Source organism: Lontra canadensis, unplaced genomic scaffold, assembly GCF_010015895.1.
Source record: "Lontra canadensis isolate GAN:19392208 unplaced genomic scaffold, GSC_riverotter_1.0 scaffold71, whole genome shotgun sequence".
Taxonomy (NCBI): domain Eukaryota; kingdom Metazoa; phylum Chordata; class Mammalia; order Carnivora; family Mustelidae; genus Lontra; species Lontra canadensis.
The window spans coordinates 10,667,645-10,695,553 of NW_022631065.1; the positions used below are offsets into that span (position 1 = coordinate 10,667,645).

The 27,909-nt window shown below is 47.1% G+C and overlaps 1 protein-coding gene across 5 annotated transcripts; it reads right to left on the minus strand.

Moving 5' to 3' along the window:
* Window positions 1-885: 885 nt before the first annotated feature.
* Window positions 886-27,445, minus strand: SEMA4F (ssemaphorin 4F). 5 transcript variants are annotated; one of them, XM_032880710.1, is made up of 15 exons: window positions 27,180-27,255; window positions 25,553-25,603; window positions 24,824-24,975; window positions 24,113-24,172; window positions 23,777-23,875; window positions 19,041-19,134; window positions 9,343-9,462; window positions 9,092-9,243; window positions 8,283-8,461; window positions 7,920-8,067; window positions 7,574-7,796; window positions 7,323-7,432; window positions 7,051-7,211; window positions 3,490-3,548; window positions 886-3,242 (listed from the first exon to the last, which is right to left on the minus strand). In XM_032880710.1, the coding sequence occupies exons 4-15, from the start codon at window positions 24,161-24,163 to the stop codon at window positions 2,632-2,634; spliced, it is 2,007 nt and encodes a 668-aa protein (XP_032736601.1). In that variant the 5' UTR covers window positions 24,164-24,172; window positions 24,824-24,975; window positions 25,553-25,603; window positions 27,180-27,255; the 3' UTR covers window positions 886-2,631. The 5 variants fall into 5 exon arrangements, with proteins under 5 accessions (XP_032736601.1, XP_032736597.1, XP_032736600.1 ...); XM_032880706.1 differs by lacking the exon at window positions 25,553-25,603 and having other exon boundaries at window positions 27,180-27,445; XM_032880709.1 differs by lacking the exon at window positions 27,180-27,255 and having other exon boundaries at window positions 25,553-26,940.
* Window positions 27,446-27,909: the final 464 nt, after the last annotated feature.

The following is a 27,909-nucleotide window of genomic DNA, read 5'->3' on the forward strand; positions in this document are numbered from 1 at the left end:
GTTAGGGGCAAGCGGAGAGTCACAATCTATGGATCAGGGGCCAGAGCCAAAAACAAAGGAGAATTTAAGAGTGAGGGCCAGAAAGTGTGCCATCTTTGGAGTCTGGGGCTAAACACTAACACAAGGCCCAACCCGCCCCCTCCCTGCAGCTGCTCTACTGTGTGAAGCCAGGCAGGTCTCTGGCTGCCAGAATCCTCACAACTCTCCCTGCAGAAAGCCTACACCCACCTTTAGCTCCCTTCCCCACAGACAGATCCTCTCCTCCTCACACACCGTCACAGGTAGAAGTTATGCAGCCATTACTCACACTATCTCTGTGGCGGTTGGCTTTACGTTTCTGTGCGATCCCTCATGTTTGGGGAACTGCACTTCACACTAACCGAGAGCTGGCTCTTTTCCCTTTATGCCTATTTCCCTCTTCATTTTTTCCTACATTACTCATCTCATTTTCCTCCAACCAGAGTCCTGTCCAAGGACCAAATGCCCCAAATCCACTGTCATCTGGTCCCTTTCCTCCTCAGAGAGACCCCGGGCCCCTCTGACATCTCCTCACCTCTCTTCCTTCCCCAGAATGGAACAAATCCATCACCTTAAGAGAACAAAGTGAGGATAAACACAAGAACACAAGACCAGTCCCATAGAGGACTAGGAAGGTCACTAAGCTCACGCACATCTGAGGATCATAAAAACCACAGGCCCATCCTCCCAAAACCTGGACATCAGCAGCTAAGACCTGGCCAGAGATGACCTGGGACAGGAAGTCTGTGTGAGGCCACGATTCTCCTCCCGTAAAATGGGGCTTAGGTTGACTCAGGTGTCACGGTTATCACACGGTTCAGCTAGAGGATTATGGCATCAGAGGTCAATGCTTGCAATAACAACATCTACTGGTGTAGACACTGCTTTATTGTTTACATGTCTTCCCATTCAGTCCTTGCAGCAACCCCGAGGTAGGTATTACTATCCCCACTTTACAGCTGAACAAACCAGTGTTCCTACATTAGATCACTTGCTGAAAATCATACACGTGTTAGTGGCAAAGCCGCTGGTAATTCCAAACCCAAGGGGACTCTTTTGAATAGTTCACAGGTTGCTGCCAAGGAGAGTAGAGCCAAAAACTTCAACTGGGAGGGGTTGGATCATTCACTGGAGCTCAGGGGGGGTCCCTCACCAGGGATGAACGAGGCACATACACGGGTCATAGACCAGAACTGAGCGGGAGAAGCCTAGAGCATCTGGGAGCTGTGAAGCAGGAAGAGGTCTTTATGTTTGGTAGGAGTTGATAGTATCTTCAAATACACGCAGAGCCCAGCTTCCAAGACCCGGAGAAACAAGAGGGCATCCAGCAGCTGCGAGTCCCAGGGCTGACCACAGGGAACGGGATGGTAGGGCTGGAAGAACTGCCGCTGACTGGCACTCCCTCATCTTGACCACTGGGTGGCGACCTCGAGGCATAGTCCTTTAACTTGGTTAAGGCCTTGAGAAACTGATGAAAACCATACCCACCCACCCCATCCCCCATAAAAATACAGACTCACATGTACCGACAACATTTTGCATACGATTTCAGGGAGTCCATGGACCCCAGGTGGAGAACTTCTGACTTAGGGCAAGGGTGTCAACCTGAGTAAAGTCACTGATACAAACCTATTTTTATGCAACTTGAATTTCCTATGACTGTTCCCCTTTTGTTGTCCCTTAATACTTAGAAGGTTGTGAAGTCTTTTTAACGGGAGCCAAAGAGAAAGAACAGCTGTGTGTGGCAGTGGTGGCAGCCGGGAGGCAAAAACAAAGAGAATGATTGGGTCACGCGTACCGCTGTCCCTCCCGCCCAAAAGGTCACTTTGGGAGTTTTTCCTCTACTCAAGAGAAGGGTTATAGGTGATGGGGCCCGGGTGGTGGTTTGTTTCTTTTTAGAAAGGAAAGCCATTCCTTCACTGGCTACAGGGTCTGAAGTTCTGCAAGCAATGCCTCATTCCCACCTTCCCCCATCTGACCCCCCGGGATATACCTGAGCACTGGGTCTGACCCCCAGGGGTACACCTGAGCACCAGCCCAGTCCTGCATGCACGTGTGGCCAGGCCTTCCACAAACACCTGCATACTGACACTCACTTTCACGGAGGGACAACTGGGTTGGGGGACATCTCAGGGCAGAGATTTCATCTTGCAACATGGGGATCATGCACTCCCCACAGAGAATCCCATAAACTAAGAGAATGAACAAAAGAACTTAATGCACACTAGCCCCCACCGCCTCTAGCACTCTTCCTTCTGGCCAGGACCCACCAGAAGGCAAAGTCAAAGCTACGGCCCATTCCCCAACCTTGAGGTAACGGGCCGAGATAGGGAGCCAAGGCCCAAGGAGCTGCAGCGGATCAGAGGGCAGAAGTGGGAAAAGTCCTGATTCACGGGAGACAGCAGCTCTGATCTCTCATGAGAATCAGGAGATCAAGCACAGGCCTGGCCCCGAGCCCAGCCAGGCCCAGAGAGGGTAGACACGGAAGTCTAAGTGATGATGCAAAGACCAAAGAGGACTCATAGCCCATGACCATCTTCCAGGCTCAGTATCCCCAGCATCTCAATGGTCATCCCCCTCCAGTAGTCACCCGTGCACTAGCAGTCACTTGCCCTAGATGGACGTTTCATCACATGTGGCTAGAGGAGCCCCAGTAAGCCGAATGTGGGCTGGGCTCGGACAAGGATCGAGCAGGAAGGGTGGAGGGAAGCCACCAAAGCCACTGCCCCTCTTGGCCAAGGCCAGGGGCAGCCGCTCATCTTCAGGAGAAGGCGAGGGAGGGTCCTGGCTGTAACTCGTGGTCCCAGACGGGGGTGCCCCCAGATCCAAGCCCACCTTGTCTCTAGCCAGAAGCTCCCTCTGTCGCCGTCGCTGCTGACGCCGGCCAATCAGAAGAAGAGTCAGCGATGCTGCAAGAACCCCCAGGAGAAAGCCAGCCAGTCCAGCACCCACTGTGTGGGCCTGACTTGGGGGACCTCGCTGGCTGCCCCACACCAAGCTGTATGCAGCCACCACACGGGCCGCGCCCCCCTCCTGACATTCGCAGGCGTAAGCACCCAGGGCGCCTGGGGTTACTACCACCTCCAGCCCGTCCCGCCGGGGGGGAAGTGCAGTCACCCCACCAGGCTGGTGCCACACACAGGATGCCCATGCCGAACTTGGGGAACATGGCAAGACCACGTGTGCCGCTGTAGCCACAGGAACTTCAAACACTACCGGGCGTTCTGCGGAGAGAGAGCAGAGACACGAAAGGTGGTAATGCTACTGGCTGGGCTGTAACATGGTAAATGATGGCATGGTATCAGACCCAAGAAGGGGCCGTGGGGACAAAGATACAAAGGAGATGCCCAAAGACAGTAAGACCATAAGTCACTGGCTGCCATATCTTCCAATTTTTAAAGTGGGTCCCAAATGGACAGCATTCTAGCCCCCTTCACCCACTCCACCCACATTCCCCTAAACCATACAGACCTCCCGGCTCTTTGGGACACAAAGAAGACACATCTGCTGACTCTATGTCTTGGACCAGCCTGTATAGAAGAGAATACTTGGTAAATCCAGTGCCAGCATCCCCTTCTGATTTCCTCAGTACCAATGAACATTCAGTAACAGAATGGAATCACAGCTCCCATCATCTCATAAATCACTCCCGAAACTATCAGTCAACATTCTCTTAATGTAAAATTTCCCCCCAATATCTCCTTGACTATTTGTGACACTTGCCAAGTCAATTCTAGACATATTTCCAGCAGACCACAGAGAATTAAATTTGCAGTAAGTCTGTTGGAAAGGTGTTTGGAGGGCGCTTTTAAAAAAAAATGCATACTAGTGTTCCATGAAATGTATTTGGGTATCTATAACCACAGGATTTCTCTGGGGAAGAAAAAAAAAAAACATAAAAACTACAGTTAACCTGTTTTCTATTAAGAGAGAAAATTTCTTTTCTATAAAAGTTAATCAAAATTCTATGAGGGTCAGGGAGATGACTTTTTGTTTCATAAAGGCTGCTCCTCTCTATGGAGGAAATTTCTCTCTCCAACACCTGCTTCAAACAACACAATCCTGCTACTTCCAGGATATGTGTGGACTGTGCCTGACAGCAAGGCAGACTGCCCACTCTGAACTCCCTGTCACCACTCCCCAGAGGGAGACCTTCCCCAAGCTATCAGTGGAGCTCAAGTTCTATCCGAACACACAAAAGCCTCAAGCAAAGATAGACTCCATTTGAGTGTGAATGCCTTCCACATGAATTAAGGTCCCTGAAATGAGCTCCAAGACTGGTATAAATACATTACAGTCTTCTGGGTAAAACCAAGGTCACTTAGTTTGGCTGAGAGCTAGGAACATGGGAAGGCCATATGTGCAGCTATAGCCACGGGAACTCCATAGTTTCTTTTTCTCACTTGTATGAATTGAGGTGTGGAGGATAGAGATCATAGAAGTACCAACTCGGTGGGATGCCTGGGTTGCTCAGTCAGTTGGGTGTCTGCCTCTTGATACTGGTTCAGGTCATGGTCTCAGGCTCCTAGGATGGAGCCCCACCCACCTCACCTCAGACTCTGCGCTCAACAGGGCATCTGCTTCTCTCCTTCTTCCTCTCCCTTTGCCCCTCACCCCTTACATGCACTCTCTCTCTCACATAAATTTTTAAAAAATGAATTAAAAAAAAAAGAAGTACCAACTTGGTAATTTCTTGTATTACCAAGAAATAAACTAGCATATAGACATACCTCACACCCCCCAAACACATATATCTTAAGGGGACCCTGAGTACACAGGATATCCAAAAACAACAAAATTCTTATTTTAATAGGTATTAAAACAATAAAGCACTTGCCTTGTCATAGCATTTAGAAGTTCTCCCAAAAGAAACTACTAGATCAAAGTTCTTAATGAAAAACTGATTCCCAAAAAAAGTCTTTACTTCTAAAATTTTGGTAGCCTTGTGGTTCAGTAATATGTACAAATATACTGTAAATGAACTGGGCTTCAAAATAAGAAATATCAAAGTCAGTTTGAAAAAAAATACTTTCTAAGCAATCAATTAAAAATGTTTCATCAAAGGGAATATCATCAAAAATGTCAAAGACTTAAGAAAAACACCAATTTCAATTGATGGACATTGTCTGGATCCTAACTTCAGCAACTATCTTAAAGTATACGCTGGCTTTGAGAAAACTGGAAAATTGGAACACTGACTGGATGTCTCATGACATTAAATTTATGGGATAATAATGATAATACGGTTTCATTTTTAATTCCATCTGTGTTAAATATGTATGCTGCCAGATTTATGGATAAGTGATAAGATGTTCAAGATTTGCTATAAAACAACAGGGAGTGAGTGAGGTATTGGTGAAGCAAGGTCAGGAGTTGATAGTGTGAAGTTGAGCAACAGATGATAGGAATTCATGGTATTATTTGACTTTTGAATGTTTGAAATCCCTTATAATAAAAAAAATTTTTTAACAGAGTTCTTGTTGGGGGCAGTGGGCACACCTGGGCGGCTCAGTCGGTTAAGGGCTGACTTCAGCTCAGGTCATGACGCCAGGGTCCTGGAGTGGAGCCCATGGTGGGCTCCATGCTCACTGGGGAGTCTGCTTGTCCTTCTACCCTCCCTCCACTCATGCTCACTCTCTCTCAAATAATAAATAAAATATTTTTAAAATTTTAAAAAGAAAAAAATGAGAGAGAGTCCTGACCTGAGAGAGATATATACTAAAATATTTCTGATGGGTATAATGCCAGGGATTTGCTTCAATGTGACATACAATTTTAAGCTAGCTGCTGAGGGGAAAAGAGATGGTCAGATGCCCCAATGGTCAAAGGAGACCAGTGAAGAGATTGCCAGAATAATCCGGTCAAGAAGTGATGATGGCTTGGACTAGGGTGATAGTGGCAGAGAAGGAGGGGAATGGCTGTGGACTGAGGATATGACAGATGGAGCTAGAGTCAGTACAAACTGCATGACAGCAAGGGCAATTCTGGCTTGGATGGAGGTCCCTTTCTTACAATGATGAAAATCACAGGTAGGGCACATGAAGGAAAGAGGAAACAACAGTGCGTGCTGAGACTCGATAAGCTTGAGTTGCTGTGAAGCCTCCCAAGGGACTATCAGGTAGACCACGAGGCAGGGAATCCCACAGGTCAACTAAAGACACATCAGTGGTGGTCAGCAGCACTCGGCATTGAAGATAATGGGAATGTGACCACTTCAAGGGTGTGTGGAAGTGTAAGGAGAAGGACTGAACCCCAAGGAATACCAACATTCGGAAGTGGGATGGAAAAGGAATCAGTAAGGGAGATAGACTGATGGGGGGAGGGAGGAAATCCGGGATTACGCAGGGTCACAGAAGGCAAGAGGATCGCAAGTAAGTTCAGAGGGAGCAGTCAAGAGTGCAAACACTTCTGAGAGCTCTTGTAAAGTGAAAACTGAGAAGTGTGTGGCAACCTGGAGGTCAGTCTCACAGTCAGGGCCGGTCCAGCAGAGAGGCAAGGACACGGATGAGGCAGCACCAGACAGTCAGTATGGACTGACAGATGGGACACACAAGTGACACAAACAGAATCTCACGCACACACACACACACACACACACACACACAGGGCAGCATTAACAGATGAGAAATTTTTTTTAAGTAGCTCCACTTGGGGATGCTTGGGTGGCTCAGTCAGTTATGCATTTGACTCCTGATTTCAGTTCAGGTCATGATCTCAGGGCTGTGACATCCAGCCCAGCATCGGCGCTGCACTGAGCATGGAGCCTGCTTGGGATTCTCACTGTCCCTCTTCCTCTGTACCGCAACCTAACCATCCGCCCCGCCCCCGACTCACGCTCTCAAAAAAGTAGAATAAAATAAAAACGAAGTAGGGTCCACGCCCAACATGGGGCTTGAACTCCTCACGCTGAGATTAAGAGTCGCATGCTCTACCGAGGATCCAGGTACCCTGACAGATGAGACATAGACACAAACACGTGGATGGGCCGGTGCCTTGGGACAACAGGCATGAGACCGACGCAGCAACACTCACCCGCCATGCTCGCCAGCATGGGCCACACACGCATCCAGCTGGAGGCTCCAGGCACAGGCAGGGTCTTGGGCCAGAATGCATTCTGAGCAGCTCTGGAGACGACCACAGTTGGTGGTGTTCACTTGTGTCACCTCAGTCCGGGAGCCCACCAGGAGCCAATTCTACAGAAAGAGAGTGAGGAAGAAGACACTGGCTCTCCCAGACCTTAGGGTAACAAACCGGCTCTGGACTCAGAGATACCCCCACCACACTCCCCCAAATCTATAACTCACCTGATATAATTTCATACTCTCAACTGGCTGCGGCTCTGGGAATAAGGCCAGATCCTCCAGGACGCTGAGCTGGGCTCCAATCCGCACGGCTCGGTGGAGGTGTCCATCCTCTAGGAAGCAGACAGGTGGCCAGACAGAATGACAGAACCACCCCTGTGCCTAGTGACACTAACACCTGTACGCGCAGGACCCGCTCTGTGACAGGAGCACGTGTGCCCTGGGTAGGCTCCTCGCTGGGCCGTTAAACATACCTGTCCCCAGGTACAGCACATCATACTCTGTCCCTGAGAGGCTGGTCACCCTGTGCGCCACAACTCGGAGATAGGCTGTATCCGTAGTGACGAGCAGGGGATGGTCATCGGTTGGAAATACTGGCCGGTCCATGAGAGGGTGGTCCCGGATGAAGGTGAGCACACGATCAGGCAGGGAGAGCGATGAGCCAAACTGCTGGAGCTTCATGTTGTTGGTGAGGCACTAGAGGAAACACAGGACAGGGACAGTTTCCCAGGGGCCAGGAAGTGCCTGTGATCCCTCGTTGGGCCCTTTCTCTCCTGTGGCCACCCAGGTGTGAAGTGAAGAGACGTCCTACCCCCTCACCTCTCCAGGTCTGGGCTGGGGGACATCGTTGTCCATGACAGGCAGTCCCCTGTTGCAGTCATGTTTCAGCTCTCTGAAGGAACCATTCAGCACTGTCCGAATGTCTTGGGGTTGGAAGGCACAGACAGCAGAGATGGCCGCCCCCTCCCTGTAAGAGTCACAGGTTGGAGGCAGATATTTGGAGGGAACAAGGGAATAGCAACTCACCCCTGACAAATAAGAGGACCCATGAGAAAGGCAAAAGGAGCCATGAAGCCTGCTCCAGGGACAGCCCACCCCCTCTGAAGCAGACAGCACAGACACTGCACCCATCCCCCATCATCTCCCACCCCGTAACTATCCCCCACACCAGGCTCCCCTCACCACTGGGAGGAAAAGATGCCGTAAAAGATGGGGGTCTCTGATCCATGCTCAGGTCGGAGAATGGCCATATCCTGCAGGACACTGGAGGCCCGGCCATGCTCAGGGCCTGGACAGAGTAGGTCAGCCTTCAGAAAGGTCGTCCATCTGTGCTGGAGGGTCTTCCGGCCCCCAAGGTCGCCCTGGGGTGACAAGTGCATGGGAAGTTCTCTTTAGAAGAACAACATTGTGGGAGGCATATGGACACCAACAGAGGTTTCCCTGTCTTCAGGGCAGACACAGACAGATGGGAAGACAGATGCACAGAAAAGCAAGGATGGAGGTACAGAGTATTGCAGGGGATAAGGAGATCTGGGGTTGAATGGGGTCACAGTAACAACGGCGGCGACTGAGTTCGTTGCGCACTTATGAAATACCGCCCTACAAGCTTTCCATAAGCCACCTCATTAAATCCTCAAAACAACCCTTATAGCTAGAGGTCATTACTATCCTCATCTCTCAGGGGAGGTTCAAAGACGCTAAAGGACCTGCCCAGAGTCACAGAGGCAGGAACTGGTGGAGCCGGGACTTGAACCCAGGACTAATTCTCAAAAGTTCCTGCCTTTGACCTCTCCACCAGTCTACCTCCTGGGGACAGTGTGTCATAAGGGTAATTATAGGGGTGAAAGGCCAGAGCCTTTCCCCACACTTCCCAAGCTCCCAGAAAAGAAGTTGGGACAGAGGAAAAAAGGAGACGGGACAGACACAAAGACAGAGGCAAAGACAGGACAGGCAGAGCAGAAGAGGACAAACAATTGGAACGGTGGTCTCACCGCACACACACGGGCCACCCGTGGAACCTTAATGCGCTCATATGAGTCAAATGCTCGGGAAGTCTCCGTAAAGAAGAAGTAGATCTCATCATCTCCGTCTTCATCCCCCCACTCTGCTGGGCTCAAGGCCACGGCTGCAGCAAAGGCTGGGGCTGGGGAGACCAGTGGCCTCAGATACCACAGACACAGCCTGGGGCCACTCAGCCTCAGCCAGCTCTGTCCCCCACCAAGCACCCCCCACCTCTCCCCACCGTTAAGCCAGGAGGGCAAGGTCTCTGTCCGAATCCAGTCCTCGGTGCGACCCACAGCCCGGGAGATAATCGGCTCTGTCCCCAGGTAATTTTTCACAGTGGCAGCATAGAGGACGCCCCCTGCAGGGCGACAGGGAGGAGACAGGTTGTCAGAGACGACTGAGGGAAGCAAAGGGTTGCAGACACAGCAGCATCTCATTTCCAGTCAACGTAGACACAAAGCGCTCCAGGGTGGGAAAGGCCACCCGTGTTAAGGGAAAACTGCCGGCATGCTGATGTGCAGGAAGGAAGAGGAAGGGCTGCCCTGGTGAGAATCAGGCTTTGTCTGTCTGTTGGCTTGTTTGTTGTCATGGCTGTTTTTGGGCCGCCTCTATCCTGTACTGTAGTGATGACACCGTGACGCTCCAGGAAGGGGGCTCACTTTGCAGCATGCACGGTCTGACTTCCGCTCTCCCACTCTGGCACATGTCTAAGGGAACTGGTGCTCTTTCTGACTGGGGGTGGACCCTGCTCCGGAACCAGGCACAGCTTTAGGGTGTACCTGTACCCACTGGGGAATTGATCAAAACACAGGTTCCTGGCCCCCAGGCCAAGTAACTCTCACCCAGCAGAGTTAGGGGAGGGTCCAAGAACTAAGTTTAAGCTGCCCGAGTTACCCTCATGTGGGTGATTCAGGACCTCCCTTGGAGGAACACCAGCCTGGGGGATTCGTGAATGCTGCACAGGCAGCCAGAGGAAGCAGCGAGGAGGTACCGTGCAGGAGCATAGGTGCTCCGGGATGGTGGGGACAGGGGAGAAGACAGAAATCACAGATCCCCACTAGGAAGGGGAGGTACAGCTCTGTGGGAGGAGTCTAAGACACCTATAGCCACCCTATAACACAGATAAGCGCTCACATGCAACTAGGAGACAATAACTCAGGTGCAGTAGGTCATGAGCCCCGGAGGAGTTCTGAGTCTCCCACGAACTCTGGAGAGAACAGAGTGGCATTCCTTCACCACCCACTATGTCTGAGCCACTGTGCCATGTGCTGAGCACAACACTGCCTCCAAGAGCCCCCCTTCAAGTCTGGAAGACAAACGTGGGCTCAGATACCAGGAGACACTGGGGGAGCACAGAGGAGGACCCAGCTACCACTAACCTGGCAGGGGGGGACCAGCCCCCAAGAGGTGACATCTGAGCTGGGTCTGAGGAAGGAGTAATTTGCTAGGGGGCTGGACTTCAGGGAGGAAGGCAAGCAGGTGGGGAAGAGAGGAGCCATGTTCAGGGATGTGGGGTGCTCCCTGCGGCTGCAGCTCTGGTGGGGCCGGGCGCCTGCTGGGCTAGTGAGTGGAGATGCAGCTGGAGGTGAAAGGTGGGCACCCAACTGTGAAGAGGCTGCTCTGCCACGGGACGTGGACTTTATTTTCCAAGTAAGAGGGAAAACTGCAGATTTTCTTGAGGAAGAGAGTGGCATGACCAGTTCTGGGCTTTAAGAAGATAATGCTAGTTAAGTCCATTCACACACTCCAGGCAAGAGTGGAGACTGGAACTAAGTAGCAACAGAGGAAAGAAAATGGTTAAAAAAAAAAAAAAAAAAAGTAAATAAAATAAAAGGGCTCGATTGGGGGGATATTTCTGAGGCCGAATCAATTAAAAAGATTTGAAAGTCAACTGAATATGAAAGGTGAAAGAATGGAATAAAATAATGTCTTTAAGATCTCCAGCTTCTAAATGGATGACAGCAGAGGGTGATACTATGAGCAAAGCCAGGAAATGAGAGGAGAGAACCAGATAAAGGAAGTAGTTGGGAATACCAGATGTGGAATGTGCTGAGGTTGAAGTCCCTTCAGGACATGTGATTGGAGACTCTGGAAGGCCATCAGACAGACAACCCAGGCAACAGGGCTAGTCAGACAACTGGGGAGTCAGGCTTAAGCCTGGCCATGAACGTGACAGGCAGGGAGAAAGAGGAAATGAGAAAAAGGCCCCTGGGGATACCACCATTTCAGGGGAGAGGCTACAGAAGACAACATGGAAAATCAAGTCCGGGAGGCTAGGGAAGCAAGAGAGACTGGTGTGCTGCAAGGGGTGCAGGGAAGGCCCAGCGCAGGCTGTGCGGACTCATGAGCCTGGAAGGAAGGGGTAGAGCAGGGCCACTCTGGGGGAAGCACCAGCATCCTGGGGTCACAGAGGCCTGAGCAAACTTGCTTGTTTCAGGTGCTGGAAAAATAACCACTATTTTAAAAGATACTTCCTACAAAGCAAAAAAGGGTCAGAAAGCCTCTGAGGGCAGCAGCAGAGGGTTAGAGGGTAGGGAGGGGAGACTATTCTATCCCTGGAGATGGTGAAAAGAATCCAAGTGTTCTAGAGCTCGGAAGGCCTGGCTTTGGACCCTGAATACATACAAGCAGTATGATCTTGGCAAATAAGCTTCAGGAACCTCCAACCTAGAAGGGAGATAATACCACCCTCCACTCGGAGCCCTGCTGAGGGTTAAATGCGATCCAAACGTAGAGCCCACGTAGGGCCTGGCACATGGCCGCCATTCAGTGCAGGTGAGTTGACGCTCTTTGTGAAACCTCAGGGACCACATGCTTGAGTTGTTGCCAGAAGGGGGGCTATAAAATAGCACCCCATTCCCTCCCAGAGTACTTCAGGAAGGACAAAACCAGGTTGAGGGCATGGTCTGGCAGCACGCGGAACAGGGAATAAGGCAACCATCTGTACTTCCAAGGCGGGTGGAAAACAGATCCGGGGGCGCCTGGGTAGCTCAGTGGGTTAAAGCCTCTGCCTTCGGCTCAGGTCATGGTCTCAGGGTCCTGGGATCGAGCTGAGCATCAGGCTCTTTGCTCAGCAGGGAGGCTGCTTCCCTTCCTCTCTCTGCCTGTCTCTCTACCTACTTGTGATCTCTGTCTGCCAAATAAATAAATAAAATCTTAAAAAAAAACACAAACTGATCCGGAAGCCAGAGTTAGGATGAAAAATCTCCCTACAAGAATTATACACAAAACACTCTACAATCAGAACTGCCACTGAAGCTGTGTCATGGACACCTGAGAATGGAGAGAGATCTGTGGAGGAGACAGTCACGAATATTTAGGAGCATGACTTGGTGCAGGGAGGTGGTGGGGGGTGGCTACAAACAAATATTTTGTCAGGACCCAAAAGCGGGTGGAGGTAAAAGGTCCCAAAAGTTTCTAAGGGATCAACGGGGTCAGTCAGGAACTCCGGAGCCCAGATTTGCCAAAGAGCACACTCACTTGGAGAGAAAGAGCAGAAGGTCACTGACACTAAGGGACAGCAGGAGGGGTCAGACACTCTGGGGGGAAGCAGCAGGGTTCCAGGTAGTCCAGGAGTACCAAGGGGTTTATAAAACATGCACACACACAGGGCCCAAGGAAAAGGAGCAGCAGCCATCACAGTCACAGTTTCAGGAGGACACAGCATCACCACATGTCCTAGATTCTCCAGAACAGTCTCAATCTCAAATATTATGTTGCATTGCTCATATAACAAAATATCCCTGTATGTGCAATCGTTGGCAGGTTAGTACTGAATGAATCGATTCAGTAAACATTAAAACACACATTTGCTATTGGCAAAAGAGAATGATACCCACAGTGCTGTATTCAGTGAACAAGCTGGTTAGAAAAAAAAAAAATACATCAGGTATGATATAACCCTATACTTTTAAAAGACATGTATACGTCTGCAGACATAGGAAAGACGGGAAGGAGCAACAGCTCTACAGTGTTAATAACACATTTCTGATTAATGGAATTACAATGATTATTATATGCTCCTTTCTACATTTTTGTACCCACTGAATGTTTGTTGCAGTTACCATCTTTCACTTTTATATCCCTCCAAATTAAGATATATTTCATTTTGGAAATACCAAGGGGGAAAAAAAAAAGATTGAAAGCCACAAAAGATGAATCACAACCAAAGAAACATCACAATTAAAAGTGGGAATAGAGCTCTCCTCACCTAAGGAGACGGAGGCTCCCCACATGTGTTAGCAACAACACTGACAGCCTCACACACTTCACGGCAGTGAGCACTTCCCTGCACCTGGGGTTTCAATTTTTCACTCTGCTACCAAAACAGTCACTTCTAAAGAAGATGTAATTAATAGGATTAATCATTCATTAGCTTTAAAAAAATAAAGGATTTTAAACCCACCCTGGCCTTCCTTCGTCCACTCCCTTTTCTTCACACAGTCAAAGCTTTCCAAGATAGCTAGCTCCTAGCCTAATAGTCTCCATTTCCTTATCCAAGGATGAGGCCAGCTGGATACTTTTTTTTTTTTATAGAACAGCCTACGATGAGGACATAATTAGCTAGTTGGAGATGCGGCGTTTATTCTACCTTTTCCTTTGCTGTTCACACAGTATTTCTGTCTTGTTTCAGTGTGTGAATGCTAGTCTTGGAGCAAACACACCTGGATTTAAGAGGTAGGTCTAAGGGGCACCTGGGTGGCTCAGTGGGTTAAAGCCTCTTGCCTTCAGCTCAGGTCATGATCCCACATCGGGCTCTCTGCTCAGCGGCGAGCCTGCTTCCCCCCTCTCACTCTGCCTGCCTCTCTGCCTACTTGTGATTTCTCTGTCAAATAAATAAATAGAATCTTTAAAAAAAAAAAGAAAAAAAGAGGTAGGTCTGACCCCAAAATGCTGGCAGCACGCAGTATATCGGGAACATGTGCAGTGCTTCTTAGCAGATGCAGTCATCGCAAGATACCAGGAGAGCAAACAGATGATTAAACACAGGACAGAGTCCCGAAGAGAAAGAACAAATACTCCTTCCTCCACAGATAAAAGCCTTATCTGTTACAGGATGTTGCTAGGAGAACGGAGGATAACTGACTGCTGTCTCCAGCTGGGGTACACGGGAAGGTAGCAGCACTATGTTCTCAGAGGAGGGGACTCTGGTGGTGGAGCAGGTTTGGGGGAGGAGAGTGAGGATGATGAGCTTGGTTTGGGACATGCTGACTTTGAGATCTGTGGGACAACTACGTGAAGATGTCTGGAAGGCAGCTGGATACGTGGTCTATAGCTCCACATAACGTCTGGGAGGCATCAGAATGCAGTGGAAACAAATCTGTGAGGCTGGTTGAGACCACAACCACATAGAATGAGAAAAGAACAGGACCCTGAGAGGGGGTCCAAGGAACCCCAACCTTGAAAGGATGAGTGGAAGACAAAGACCCTGCAGAGGTGACAGAAGGAAGTGCCAGTGCTCTTAGGCTAATGTGAACATTACCATCAAATTATCTGCATTTTTCTAAACTGGAACAGTGCAAAAAGAGACACTGAGAAAATGTTAATTTTATCTAGGCACAGTACAAATACATGTCATATTTGAAGACAAGATTTCTAAGGCTTTTTCCTAAATAAATGCCAGTACTAATAAACACATGGAAAGTTGTTCAACCTCACTAATGGAGATGCAAGCAAAAATACATAAAATTGGGCTCTGGAGGAGGTCATAATGGACTGTATGTTTTTTGTTTTTTAAAGATTTTATTTATTTGACAGACAGAGATCACAAGTAGGCAGAGAGGCAGGCAGAGAGAGCGAGAGGGAAGCAGGCTCCCCGCGGAGCAGAGAGCCTGATGCGGGTCTCAATCCCAGGACCCTGGGATCACGACCCAAGCCGAAGGCAGCAGCTTAACCCACTGAGCCACGCAGGCGCCCAACTGTAAGTTTATTAACTGTATTCCCTGGGACTGACAAGGGTGCAATGAAAGAGGCCCTCTTGTCAATGCTGGTGGGACTAACTGGAGGGCAATTTGGCCAAATCCACTGAGTACCATAAAAACCTTTACACTCTTTGGCCCAGCAATTCTACTTTCTGGATGGACTCATATGCAATTAATTAGATTTGTGTAAGGGATTTACATAAACATTTCTGCAAAAAAATTTCTCCTGCAGCAATATTTATAAAAGCAATCATTTATCTTACATTTTGAACGTATAATTATATGGGAATAGACTGTACTAATTCAAGTGATGGGAGAGTATGCAATCACTAAAAACCATGTTTTGAATAATTAATTCTATGAGAAAATGTTCAGTATACAAAATTAAGTGGCATATGTGCGATAATGCCAATGTATTACAAATATACACACGGACAAACACAGTAGAAGAAAATACTTGAAAACAGTATTAGTGGCTACCTGGTGATAACTGAATTACAATTGGCTTTTCCATTCCTTCATTATATATTTCTATATTTTCCCAATTATCCACAATGTACACTGTAATTTTTAAAATTTAAACAAGAAATACTCTGCTATTGCATTCTAATAATATTTTCATTACTAAAAGCTCTTCTTTCTATTCAAAATACCTCTATTATCCTCAAGGACACTTTTATAAATCCTAACTGGGAATTTAAGTTCTAGTTCTTACATAATGTTGTCACTACTATCTATACTGCTATTTTCAAAACAAAGGGGCAGCAGGATATAACAGATCAACACTGAAAGCTCCAACTGAATACTGGTCCTTGGGTCAAGTTTAAAGAAATTTAAATTATAGCCCTATGAAGTACCAACTTCAGAGGAAAATGTATAATATTGGTATTGACTGTGATTTGGATCGAAGACAGAAAGAGACATGGAGAAACTAGCCATTCTAAATAGTTAGAAAGTGACTTCTGATCATTTCCATCAGTTATCAGATGAAAGGCAACCTGAAAAAAAAAAAAAGATTTAAAACCCTTTTGAGGGGCGCCTGGGTAGCTCAGTGGGTTAAGCTTCTGCCTTCGGCTCAGGTCATGGTCTCAGGGTCCTGGGATCGAGCCCCGCATCAGGCTCTCTGCTTGGCGGGGAGCTTGCTTCCTCTCTCTCTCCATCTACCTCTCTGCCTACTTGTGATCTCTCTCTCTGTGTCAAATAAATAAATAAAATCCTTAAAAAAAAAAAAACCCTTTTGAAAAATGTCTTTCCTTTTTGAAAATGTTCTTTTGTCATACAATGATCTTATTTATGAAAGTTGTGTTCTTAAACCACATGCTAATATGAATTCACCTGCTGACTGGAACACAGAGATTACGTGCAGAAGACAGAGTATAAATATGACTTCTTGAAATAAAGAAAGTATGTTAATTGATTACCTTAGAGTTTGTAATTAAGAAGCCATTTTGTTGATAAAAAATTTATGTAAAATCAAGAGACAACCGATAAAACTGATAAATCTTTCTTAATGACCCAATCACTGGCTCAGAGTTTTGCCAAAGATGCTAGATAAAAAGCCAAGAAAACTACTAACTAAACTGTTTCTATGCAAACGTGTATGACTATAAACAAGGTTTCATCAATTTCAACTGCAGATGAATGATAAAAATGACAAATCTTGTATTTATCAGATTGAGAGGTTATGTTCATTTCCAAAAACTTTTTGTTATTTTATTACTTTCCAAAAAGGGAAATCATTAACTGTAGGACTAAGTAATTTGTATAGCTAGTTTTTAAGACTTTTTCTATAAAGCCACAAGGAGGAAAAAAATTTCACTGTTAGATCTTGTGTCTCAATTTTTGTTTTTCATAAAATGTAGCCCAAAAGAATGGGTAAAAATCAATTTTACAATAATGAACAGCAAAAGTCAGTAAAGAAAGAAAAAGTAGTACAACGAATGCTGCTGAGTCAACTGATTAGCTAATTGGGAAAAATAAATTTAGATCTTCATCTCATGCCATTCATCAAAGTAGGTTCCAAACAGATCAAAGAGTTAAACATTTGGGGGAAAAATTTGTAAGAAGAAAAACTTTTATCTGCTCTCTAACTGAAGAAGGGTTTAGCTTAAAGACAAACGTAACCACGAAGGAAGAGATATAGATCAGAACACATATCCCATCTGATAATTGGCCCAAGAATAAGAGTATTCTTGGATTTATGAAATCCAAGAATATATATTTGGATCTATATACAGGTGTGCATATATATATGGACTTACCAAAGAAGAAATAAAAATAAGTACTAAAATATGAAAACTTCCTAATATTAACTTTCCTAACATTCAAAGAAATACAAATTAAAACAAGGTGCCATTTTTTTAGCCTCAAATTAGTAAAGATTTTTCAAAGTGACAACAATAGTATTCTAGTGAAATTTATGTGAGAAAAAAACAAAACACTCTCATTCCCGCTGATTTAGGGTGTAAATTGGTACACTCTTTCTAAAAACTCAATTAGCAACAAATAATGAGCCATAAAATGTTCACACCCTTTGATAGAGTAATCCATTTCCGGGAATCTTGAGATAATCTAAAATGAGGACAAAAACTTATGCACAAAAATGTTCATTACAGTGTTATGGGTATTAGCAAAAACTTTGAGGTAAACTAAATAAACCTGGAAATCAAATAAACTTACATAAGTGACTTGGGACTGCTTAATTAAATTATGGAATGCTCACAGGAAGGGTAGCATCATATTATTAAAATTTTTCTTCACAAAAAAATTGTTAAATTGTGCGTGCCTGGTTGGCTCAGTCGGTTAAGCATCTGTCTTTGGCTTGGCTCAGGTCATGATCTCAGGGTCCTGGAATCGAGCCCCACATTGGCTCCCTGCTCAACGGGGACTCTCTTCTCTCTCCCCCTTTACCTCCCTCCTTCCCTAACCCTCCCCACTGCTCATCCTCTCTCTCAAATAAATAAAATCTTTAAAAAAAATTTTTTAATTGCATAAAAATGCCCATGATACAAAGTTTCATGACAAAATTCAAAATTAAATCCATGTGGCATGACATTTAAAAGTTTTACAATATACACACACTCATAAAATTTCTATTTACCTGTTTGTTTTACACTGTTGTGAGAAAATGGCTAGACTCTCACTGAATTTGAAGGGTGTATGTGGGGGTAGTCTGACCTAAAAGATAGGCTACGTGCCACACAAACAATTCACTTTGTGGTTGCTGCAAGATTACGCATTCTCTAGAAAAGATTTAGGGCCCAACTGTGATTGAATCATTGCACACTTGAACTGTATACAGCTTGGTCAAAGGAAGTAAGAGCAGGAATTTGTTTAATAGTCATTACCGATTACTGATTCCTTTGAGCAACAAAGGATTGGCCAGCAAAATTTATATGCACAAGTGCAGATGCAAGGACACACACACATTTATTTAAAAAGCTAGAAAAAAATATCCCACACTGTTGGCAGTGGTTTTCTGATACCCTGGAACTGTGCAAAGCTGGTAGATACCAGACACTCAAATTCCTTCCTCCCATCAAACTATTTACATTGTCCAAGGGCTCTAGAGCCACGTGTAGCTCATGGCTACCATTTTAGACAGCACAGATGTAGAACATTTCTATTGTCCCACAAAGTGCTTTTGGACAGTGCTATTCTATAAGATTTCTTAGGTTCTTCTCCATACTTTTTCTAAATGTATTTTAATATGCATTGTAGTAGATTCCTCATATAAATGGGGGTGGGAGGGAGAGCATTATGAGGAAAGAAAATGAGGTTAACACTCACACTAGAGGTGCAGAGAATACATACTCTAGAGAAAACCCAGGGGAAGAATCTGGGGAAAAGCAGGAGGGCACAGGCACTATGGGAAGAACAGGAAAGGCCAGAAAGAGACAGGGGACTAATAGACATTGCAAGGAAAGGAAAGAAAGACACAGAAATCTCAACAGCAGGGGTGGGGAAGGAGGCAATTACGGCAAGGAGCCACAGGTTCTGGGCTCTCCCCACTCACCAGCCATTACAGCTGCTGACCGCTGAGCTGGCTCAAAAGGACATTTCCCCCGGCCATTCTCAAGTCTTTCAACCTGCTGGAAACTGGACACATCCTACAGACCAGAAGGGGGCAATTGGTTTAGGGTCATGGACAGGCTCATAGTGAGAATTACAAAGATGGTCAGATGAAGGAAAAGGTCAATTTCCATTCATCTCCCATTCATCTGCTACCATCCCCATAACTCCCAGTCTGCTGTTCTGATTCACCCACCCATTCCAGCATTTCCCATCTCTGCCATCCCCCTTTTTGCCAGTTTATCCCTCTTCCCGCTATTCCCCTAGTACCAATACCCACATGCCCTGCTGAAGGAACCCCACGGATGGTCCTAAAAGACACTAAGAGGCCGAGAGGCAGATCTCTCCTCCGAAATGCTAGGATTTGCAACTGGCTGGGGACTATGTGACAGGACAGGGAGGACAAAGGGAAGAGAACAGGCCCCCTGACAGCTGGAATTCTTAGGAAGGGTAAAGAAGAGTGCAGGCTAATATAAGATCATCTGAAGCCCAGAAGCTTAGAGAGAAGGGCCTTCCTCCCTCTACTCCTACCCCAAGGATAAAGGACAGGACCAGAGTCAAGGATACATAGAAAGGGGGAAGGGAATCTGCAAAGTTAGCGAAGACCTGAAACTCAGGTCAGAATTTGAGGATTTGGCAAGTAACCGCCTTCTTCATTCAGTGACTACAGCAGGACTGACCTGGACAGGAGGCGAAAGATGGAGGAGTCCGCCAGGACTAGCCAGAAATTACCTTACCTGAACACCAGCACTAAGCCATCCTTCAAGATAATATCCAAAAATGGAAACCAGGTTTGACTTCAACTGGAGACAGGCAGAGAAGTTAATGGTTAGGCTGGTTAGGAATCGAAGTTATGGCATGGAAGAGGCAGACACGACACGTCCAGTTCACTAGGGAGGGCATATGGTGTCACTGGAGCACAATTACACTGATGGTGGATGGAGGAACCACACTTAGCCCCTGAGTGTAAGTATACTATGGGCCCATTCTGACCACTTGTCTAGTAACTACCATCCACAAATACGGTTTTGTTTTACCAAGACAGCCTTGAACAGGGCCCGTTAAAATCAGGTGTGATCTGAGGTCCCCAAAGAGGGAATACTGGGTCAAGAGAGTCTTCCAGAATGAGGGAGCCCACAGGGGCACAAGCAGCCCACCTGTGTGGCAGTGGGGGCAGCCTAGCCTGAGAAAAGAGATGGATGACAGCTCAGTGAGAGATTACCAAGATGCTTGGGCACTTCGGACAAAAATTAAAACATGCTGCCAGGGTTCTTCTTACCTGTCCCCAGAAAGGCAGCAGTAAGCTCCTCCTCTCCACACTGCCTAGCCATGCTTTACACCACAGGTTAATATACCTATAGTATCAGTCACTGCCTGGATAAATTTTTGAGCAAGAGACTGACAAAATGGCTCCCCGCTGCCTAGAATACAAACCTGTTGGCCCAAATTACTTCCTTTCTACTGCTCAAAATGAACACTTTCTTCCAACCAGACCTGGATCCCGTGGTATTCCCAAAAAACAAATCACGCTCTCCCATTCCTGTGCCAAAGACTACCCCCTTATGTTTCACCAAGGACCCCTTTTCTCAGTCCTCATCCTCCTCATCTTTATGGTGCAGCTGGTAATTTTGGCTCACGCCCTCCTTCCAATAGTCTGTCTTCTCTTTGAAAGTCTACCATCCTCCCCTACCTAATTGCTGCTTCTCTATCTCCTTTGGTTGCTTCTATTTTCCTTTCTAGACCCTAACTATGTAAAATCTATCCTTAGTCCTCGTCACATATACTCCAATGACCTCACTCATTCTTACATTTCCAGTTAGACTTTCTGTGCAAATTATTCCTCAAATTCTCTGAAAGTTTGATGCCTTCCAATCTCTGGTCTGTGTCTGCACTTGGCAGCTGGACTTCCTCACACAGATGGCCTATGAGCCCCTTAAAACTCAGTAGGTCAAAACGAGTCCTCATCCCGTTTCCCCAAATGGCATCACTATATTATGTAGGCTTATAATTTTTGAGCAAGTGAGGCTCCTATTAACTAGATAGGTTATGCTTACTGTCTTGTCAAAGTGACATTTAGTTAGGGTCTGAAGGGGATAAGACCCCTTCGTTACAGTCTCTGCTGAAGGTTGGGATTCCTCATTGTATCATCAGTTGTGCGGAAGCCAAGTCCCTCCAGATGAAAGACAGAGCTAGGCAGGAAGGCTCTCAGTGAGCCTAGGGCTGGAATCCAGCCTTTGGCTTTGGCCAAGAAGAGTTCTTGAGAATAAGAATGCACCTTCCCCAGGTGGTTAGGGGGAAAAAAAGAAAAAAAAAAAAACAAAAGATGGTCCCTGTCACATGAAACAGAACAAATGTCACAAGACACTGAAACCAGATAAGGTGTTCTGTGCTGCAGGCTGGATTAGAAGAACAGGGTTGTGGGGCAGAATGACACATAGCTGGATTTAAATCTTGACTCTGCCTCTGCCAGCTACATATTAGACATGGTGTCTAACTTCTTGGAACTTCCATTCCCTTGCTTGAAAAATGGATATAAATAATACCTAAATATCACAGTGCAGTGCTAAGAACTAAACTCAGTCTCGAATGTAAAGTCCATAGTACCACACCTGGGACAGAGTACATCTTCAACACAACGGGAAGTCTTGTCATTGCTATTGTTAAGTCTAGCATTCTCCTCTGTTAACTGCTAAAATTCCCTCAACAAAGCCAACTAAAATATTTTCCTCCAATGTCCAATGATCTGTCACTGAATGGCAGCACTCCACATTGTTAGACTGGGATGGGGCATGGGGGGAGTCCAGTGCTTGAATTCCCTTTTGCAAGAACCTGCGTTTCTCTGAGCAATCAACTCTGAGTGAGTGGTCAAAGCTCGCACGTAATAGTTATACATGGTCTCAAAGTCATCACTCTGCGACATGAGAGGTTCAGCACTAGGGATAAGGCAAGAACTTGCTTAAACAGAAAGGAGTTGCCAGGTAGCAGGATCAAACAGTAAAGACACAAGAGCATTGAGGATGCCTAGAGGGCAGTCTTTGTATATGGCTTGACGAGTTAACACAGCTGATTTCAGGGGCAGGGAGCTGTACCCTGTATTCTCCTACAAACACGCTTTGACCAAAGGATGGTTTTTCATTTCAAATACCTGCTAGATAGGAGAGTTCAGAGAACAAGATCAAAGTCATGGGAGTGCAAAGGCAGACCCTGCACTTCACTCTGGTTGTTGAATTTTCTCATGAATGGATAGGAGTCCAATCCTGACAGGATGTACAGAAAACATTTTATGTCTATACAATCTAACAACCATTAGGGTCCCCTCAGGGAGCAAGGAAGAAGAGAAAGCTCTAGGAGACTAACTGAAAGTGATCATGATGTCTCTGAGCCATGGCGCCGGTATTCATACCCACAGGGTCCCCAAGTGTGTGCAAGCCAGAAGAAGACCTATGTGGCAAGGGTAGTTCTACCACTACTTCCCAAGCTTCGTGAGAACTGTAAGGAAACCATTCCCTCAACATCACCTGATGGGATATAGAGATTTTCAATACCACCCCGAACAGGAAACCTTCCCAAGATGAGGAAGCTATCCACACCCCAGTGAAGAGTCTTTCATCCACATTACGAAAAGGACGCAACCAAAGACCAGCTAACCTCGGGGGCAGCCCAGATGGACTGACTGGGGCAATCAAACATATAAATTACAGCATTCGAAGCCAGAGATACGAGGATCATCTTCAATAAGGAGGGGTTTGGACAAAGGCACTGATGAGATCCAGGTGGCAAGGAGTGCTCCAGTTTCCAGAAGGGGTAAGTCAGAATCTACAGTTAAGGATCAGGGCCGGGAAAGGGAGTCATTGCACTCCTCCTATTGCTCCTTGGAGCAGAAAGGAAAGCCACTGAATACAAAGAACATGGGAGGCTTTTGACTCATCCTAGGTTCCTGTCACAAGCGTGTGCTGGCAGAGGACCAGTGACTGACTGCTGGATAACTGATGGGAAAAGCTGAGAGTTCAAAAACATCAAGACCTTCCTGAGATGCCACCAGTCCCCTTACCTCCAGAAGCCATGACTAACCTAGAGGTGATCAGTGGTACACATGTCTCAAGCCTGCCTGAGCATGAGAGTAGAGATGCCCAGGGCTCCAGCAGCAATGAACAGGACCCAGAAGAAAATGTGACTGACAGAGTGCCCACTTTGAAGGCAAGATCCGGGTACTGTATTAGTGGGCAGTGACCTCAGAAGCCATGAGAGCAGAGGGTCACAGCCCACACAGAATGAAGTTGGCAGTGGAAGTGGGAGAAGGGAGTGAGAGAGAGTCACATGCCCTGGGACAAAGAAGCAGGCATGGATTGTGCTGATTAAGAAATGGACCTAGGCTGCCTGGACAAAGTGTACACAGAGCAAAGGAAATATGAGTTACTGGCCTCTGAAGTCTCTCCTAGATTTATCCTCTCCGGGGATTAGTTAGCATCCCTAATTCCCTTCACCGTCTCTCCTCTCTCTACACTCTGTATACCTTACCTTCTACAGACAACCTCCTCCCCCTCCCATGGCAGACAAAGGCTCCACCCTGTGAGAACATCCCTCACCCCAATGTGTATCATGCACAAGTGTTGCCTTAAGCATGCCTCCCCTCATGGTCACTCACAGAAGACCCTTCCCATCCTCCCACCCGTCACTCACAATAACCCCGCACTTCGGATCAAAAGCGAAGGTGCCACAAGTGAGGAGGTGAGAGGCATTGGCAATGGCGAGAATCTGGACAAAATTGTGACATTCGTCCTGGGGGTCAGAGATGATTAGAGAGAATTAGAAGCAGCAGGTACAATGAAAGGTAGGGTAGGACAGTTAGAGGCAGCTCTGGGACAGTTAGAGGCAGCTCTGAGATCAGAGATGACTGGTGATGACATGGCGTTAGAGTCCCTAGAGATGGGAGCACTGCAGGGGACAGACACAAGAGTCAGAGGCTGGAACTAGATCTCAACTGACACTCAGGACAAGGACGAGATTCACACCTACCTCCTTCTTGCCTTTTTTCCTGCAGTTCTGTCTGTGGGCTTCAGGCACCATCCAGTCAATCTGAGAAAGGAGAAGTAATTGTTTCTTCCAGATTCTCCCCAAATTCCTCCCAAGTCAGGGTAGGTCAAATAGTTCCACAACCTCCATCAATTTGAGAACTTCAGAGCCCCCCACCCCCATCCCAACCCCGACCACCACCACCACTGATCAGAGCATTGTTTTTTAAACTGGAATCTCCACCCATTAATGAGTAATGAAATCAACTGCTTTTATTTTTAATGAAATAGGATATATCAGAATATATCACATATAGGGGAGTAGATATTATTTCAAGAAAGTGTTCTTTCAATATACACTTCCTGTCCTGGGTCAAATGCATCAAATATTTCTTACTAAGGGGTGGTCAAAAAAGTTTAAAAGCTATTGCCCTAAAGAAAGGTGATTCTAATGATTCCTCTGCCCACAGTGACTTGAAACCTGGTCACTGTGGCCTCCTCCCTTGTCATGAACCTCCCTCCTCAGTCACCCCACCCCCGCCGTCACCTTTAGCCAAGATAATGAATATTCTTCCTATGTTCAATTTCACCAACACTCCCCCTCCTACCATCACCACTGTTACATATTTGGTTATTATGAATACTCCCTCATCAATCCCAAAAAACTATGTATCTAATCACATGCTCTGGGGTCATCCCCACTTTCATCTCTCACCCTGCGGGGTCTCTCCCCTGAGAAGGGCAGGGATAAAGCGAAGATGGTGTCCCGGGCGCCGACATAAAGTGTATGGGAAGCAGGATCCACAAGGAGGACAGAGTAATTATATGTCTGAGGGACAGTGAACCGGGTGAGATAGGAGTCAGCCTCTGGCAGGAAGAGAGGGTGAGAGGGGAGAGTGATATCAGCCATTGCTTCATAAGGGTTGGGTCCACAAGGGCAAAGCTCAAGAGCTCAATTTCTGTTTTCTTCCAAGTACCATTTATTTAGCAGCCAGGAGGGTGAAAAACAGAGCTTTTACAGGCCAACCATCAAACCTCCCCAAAGAGAGAGGACTGAGGAGGCCAGAATATTTAGCACACAATGCAGTCAAAAATGCTTTTTCTCTAAAAATGGAATGCTTTATTAAAATAACAGCATAAATATTAAGTCTAATTTCTATTCACAGCAATATGATACATAATTTGAAAATTCCTATAGAAGGTGTAAGTACTTCCCTCTCAATTTCTTTTTTTTTTTAATTATTACTTATTAGTAACTTCTTTTTACTTAGAAGGGAAACAATTCACTCTTTTCACCAACACTTTAGGAGACTATCCCCTGTCTCCCCCACTGCTCTTGTCCTTCCCAACCCCACCCCATTTCCACCCAAAGAGGTAAAGGGTAGACAAGAGTGTGTGCTTTGGAAATGGACCAGCCTGTGTTTAATGTGGCTCTGTCACTTACCAGCTGTATGATCTTGAGTAAGTTACTTGCCCTGAGCATCACTTTCCTCACCTGTAAACACCAACAACCAGGCTTGTTGACAGAATTAAGTGAGATAACATATGTGGAAGCAACTGACATGTACTACATGTTTCAAAATGGCTCCTTTCTTTCTTACCTAGGTATGTGCTCCATTTGGGCCAAACCTAAACTTCGTATCATCATTCAAAACTCTATTTAAAGATGATGACAATTAAGTCAGCATGAATTTACCTTCTTAGCTCACTCTGGGGCCCCTATCCCTACACCAACACAGCTCTACGTGCTTCACCCTCTCAGCCACCCTCAAGACAGAATGGCTCCAAGCCATTCATTCCTAGTTGTGCTGATGCATGGGGCCCCACCCACACCATCTTCCCACACCCAAATTCAGGTCTATGCTGTACCTGCCTATACTCTCATGCTCATTATAAGTCCTGGAACACCCAAATTCCCTGCATATCCCCAGCTCCGTTTCACTCTGCTATCTAGACTTCTCTGAATTTCTGGTTATCAACCCAGCCAGGCAACCTCAATTCTATCTTGTGGCTATTGCTCAAGCACAGACAAATCCCCAGTCTCTGACCACAAGTTTGTCTTCTGGATTCATAGCAACCCTAAATGTCACTAGTCTGAAGTTCAGATTCTACACTACTATTGCCCACTTCTGAGGTTTTGCCAGTAGGTTGTCCTTTCAGCTTCACTAGCTCTGTCTGCACAGGAAGCTAACACTCATTGTCCACGGAGAAGAAAACAAGGTCAGCGGCCATGCTCACGCCCACCTCAGCAGAAAGCCATTAAAGTGTGAATCACTCCAATGACGATTTTTAACCTTGTGGCATCCTCTGCCTTCTTCCTCATCTCCTTCCTTTGTTTTCTCCTTCTGAAGATTTTAGAAATCATTTAAACAGAATTTTAAATCAACTCACTGAACGGTTTCCCAACATTCAGTGTAGGGAACGAGTAAAGAGCAGGCAATGCTGAGGAGTTGAGAGGGTTACGATGGATCATAGTCCAGAGAATGGGAGTTGTGTCAGAGCTGTGAGAGGCCTGGGAAGTGGGTTAGGGAGAAGAGGGCTACCAGCAGGGCAAAAAGCTTGCAAGCAGATATAAACGATGATAAGGGAATGGATTTGAGAAGTGAGCATATGGAAATGCTGAGCTGGAGAAGGATGGGCGGCTTTAGTTGAATGACAGACCAATGAGTTTGGCAGAAGAACAGGCGTCAAGCTGGCGTGAGGGACATCGATGTACGTTTGGGAAGACAGAATAAGGGAGAGGGAACGCAAATGGAGGACCTCAGGAACTCCCCATCCCCTGCCCGGGGCTCAGCGTCCGCGTCTGCCTGGCGAGAAGGGCTTAACCCTCTCTCGGTTCTGCGAGTAAAGGGCCGCCGGGGCGTGTCTTGGGAGCCGAAGCGCTAAGCGGAGGAGCGATGCGGTGGGGCAGCAACGCGTGGGGGTCCCGCCCTAGTCCTGGCGGGGCGTGGGCGGCGCGGGGCCCCACTGCGCCTGCCCCGGTCCGTAGGGAGAGCAGGTGGGTGCGGGCACCTGCAGGCGGGGTCTGGGCGCGGTGCGAAGAGCTGAGGGCGGGGGCGCCCACGCCTTACCGGAGATAGGAAGCGAGGTCCTGGGCACCGAGCGGGGGACGCGGCCGGATACTGGGCCGCTCAGCACCGCCAGCAGCAGCAGCGGGAAGGGCGAGGCCGGAGGTGGCAGGGAGCCCAGGAGGCGCAGCGTGGCAGAAGCCAGCATCTTTGGCTCCGCCTGGCCGCTGGGTGGGGCGCGTCCTGCCACCTGCGCTCAGAGCCGCGGCTCTGCCGGCCTCGGCCCAACTCGGATCTCCTCGGTCCGGTTCGGCCTGCGTCGGCCAGACAAGAACCGGCAACCCGGCTCCGCCCCTTCAAGAAAGGACTAATGGTCGGGCCGATTTCCTCCTCCAGCCAATCGGGGTTGGGTGGAGGCGGAGCTAAGGGGCGGAGAAGCCCAACCCAGGTACAGGAGGAGTTAAGCCTAGGTATAGGTGGGAGTTCTGCTTCGGAACCAGGCTGGAGGCGTGGGTCCAGGTTTTCCAGTGGCAGGTTTGCTCAGTGGGTTCCAAAAGCTCGAGTGCCTGTTATCTGTACTAATAGGGAAAATATGTGTGTAATGGGTACACACACCAAATTTCTCAAAAGTATTATTTTAGCAAGCATTTAACAAATAACTGCAAATAGATAATTGCAATGCAAAGCGATTTATGTTTGCTATAATAACGTGAAATAAATGCTCAGAAGATTTAGGTTTTGCCTGAGCGAATCAGGAAGGTTTCACAGAAGTGACATCTGAACTAAGTGTTCA

Bases quoted from the DNA above. Each gene is read 5' to 3' on its own strand.
- SEMA4F (XM_032880706.1), bottom strand. From the start codon at position 27,324: ATGCTGGCTTCTGCCACGCTGCGCCTCCTGGGCTCCCTGCCACCTCCG. The intron at 23,876-24,112 runs GTAGGTGTGAAT...TCTGACCCCCAG, and splicing joins GGAAAAAAGGCAAGAAGGAG to GACGAATGTCACAATTTTGT. The intron at 9,463-19,040 runs GTGAGTGGGGAG...GTCGCCCTGCAG, and splicing joins GTCAGCAGCTGTAATGGCTG to GGGGCGTCCTCTATGCTGCC.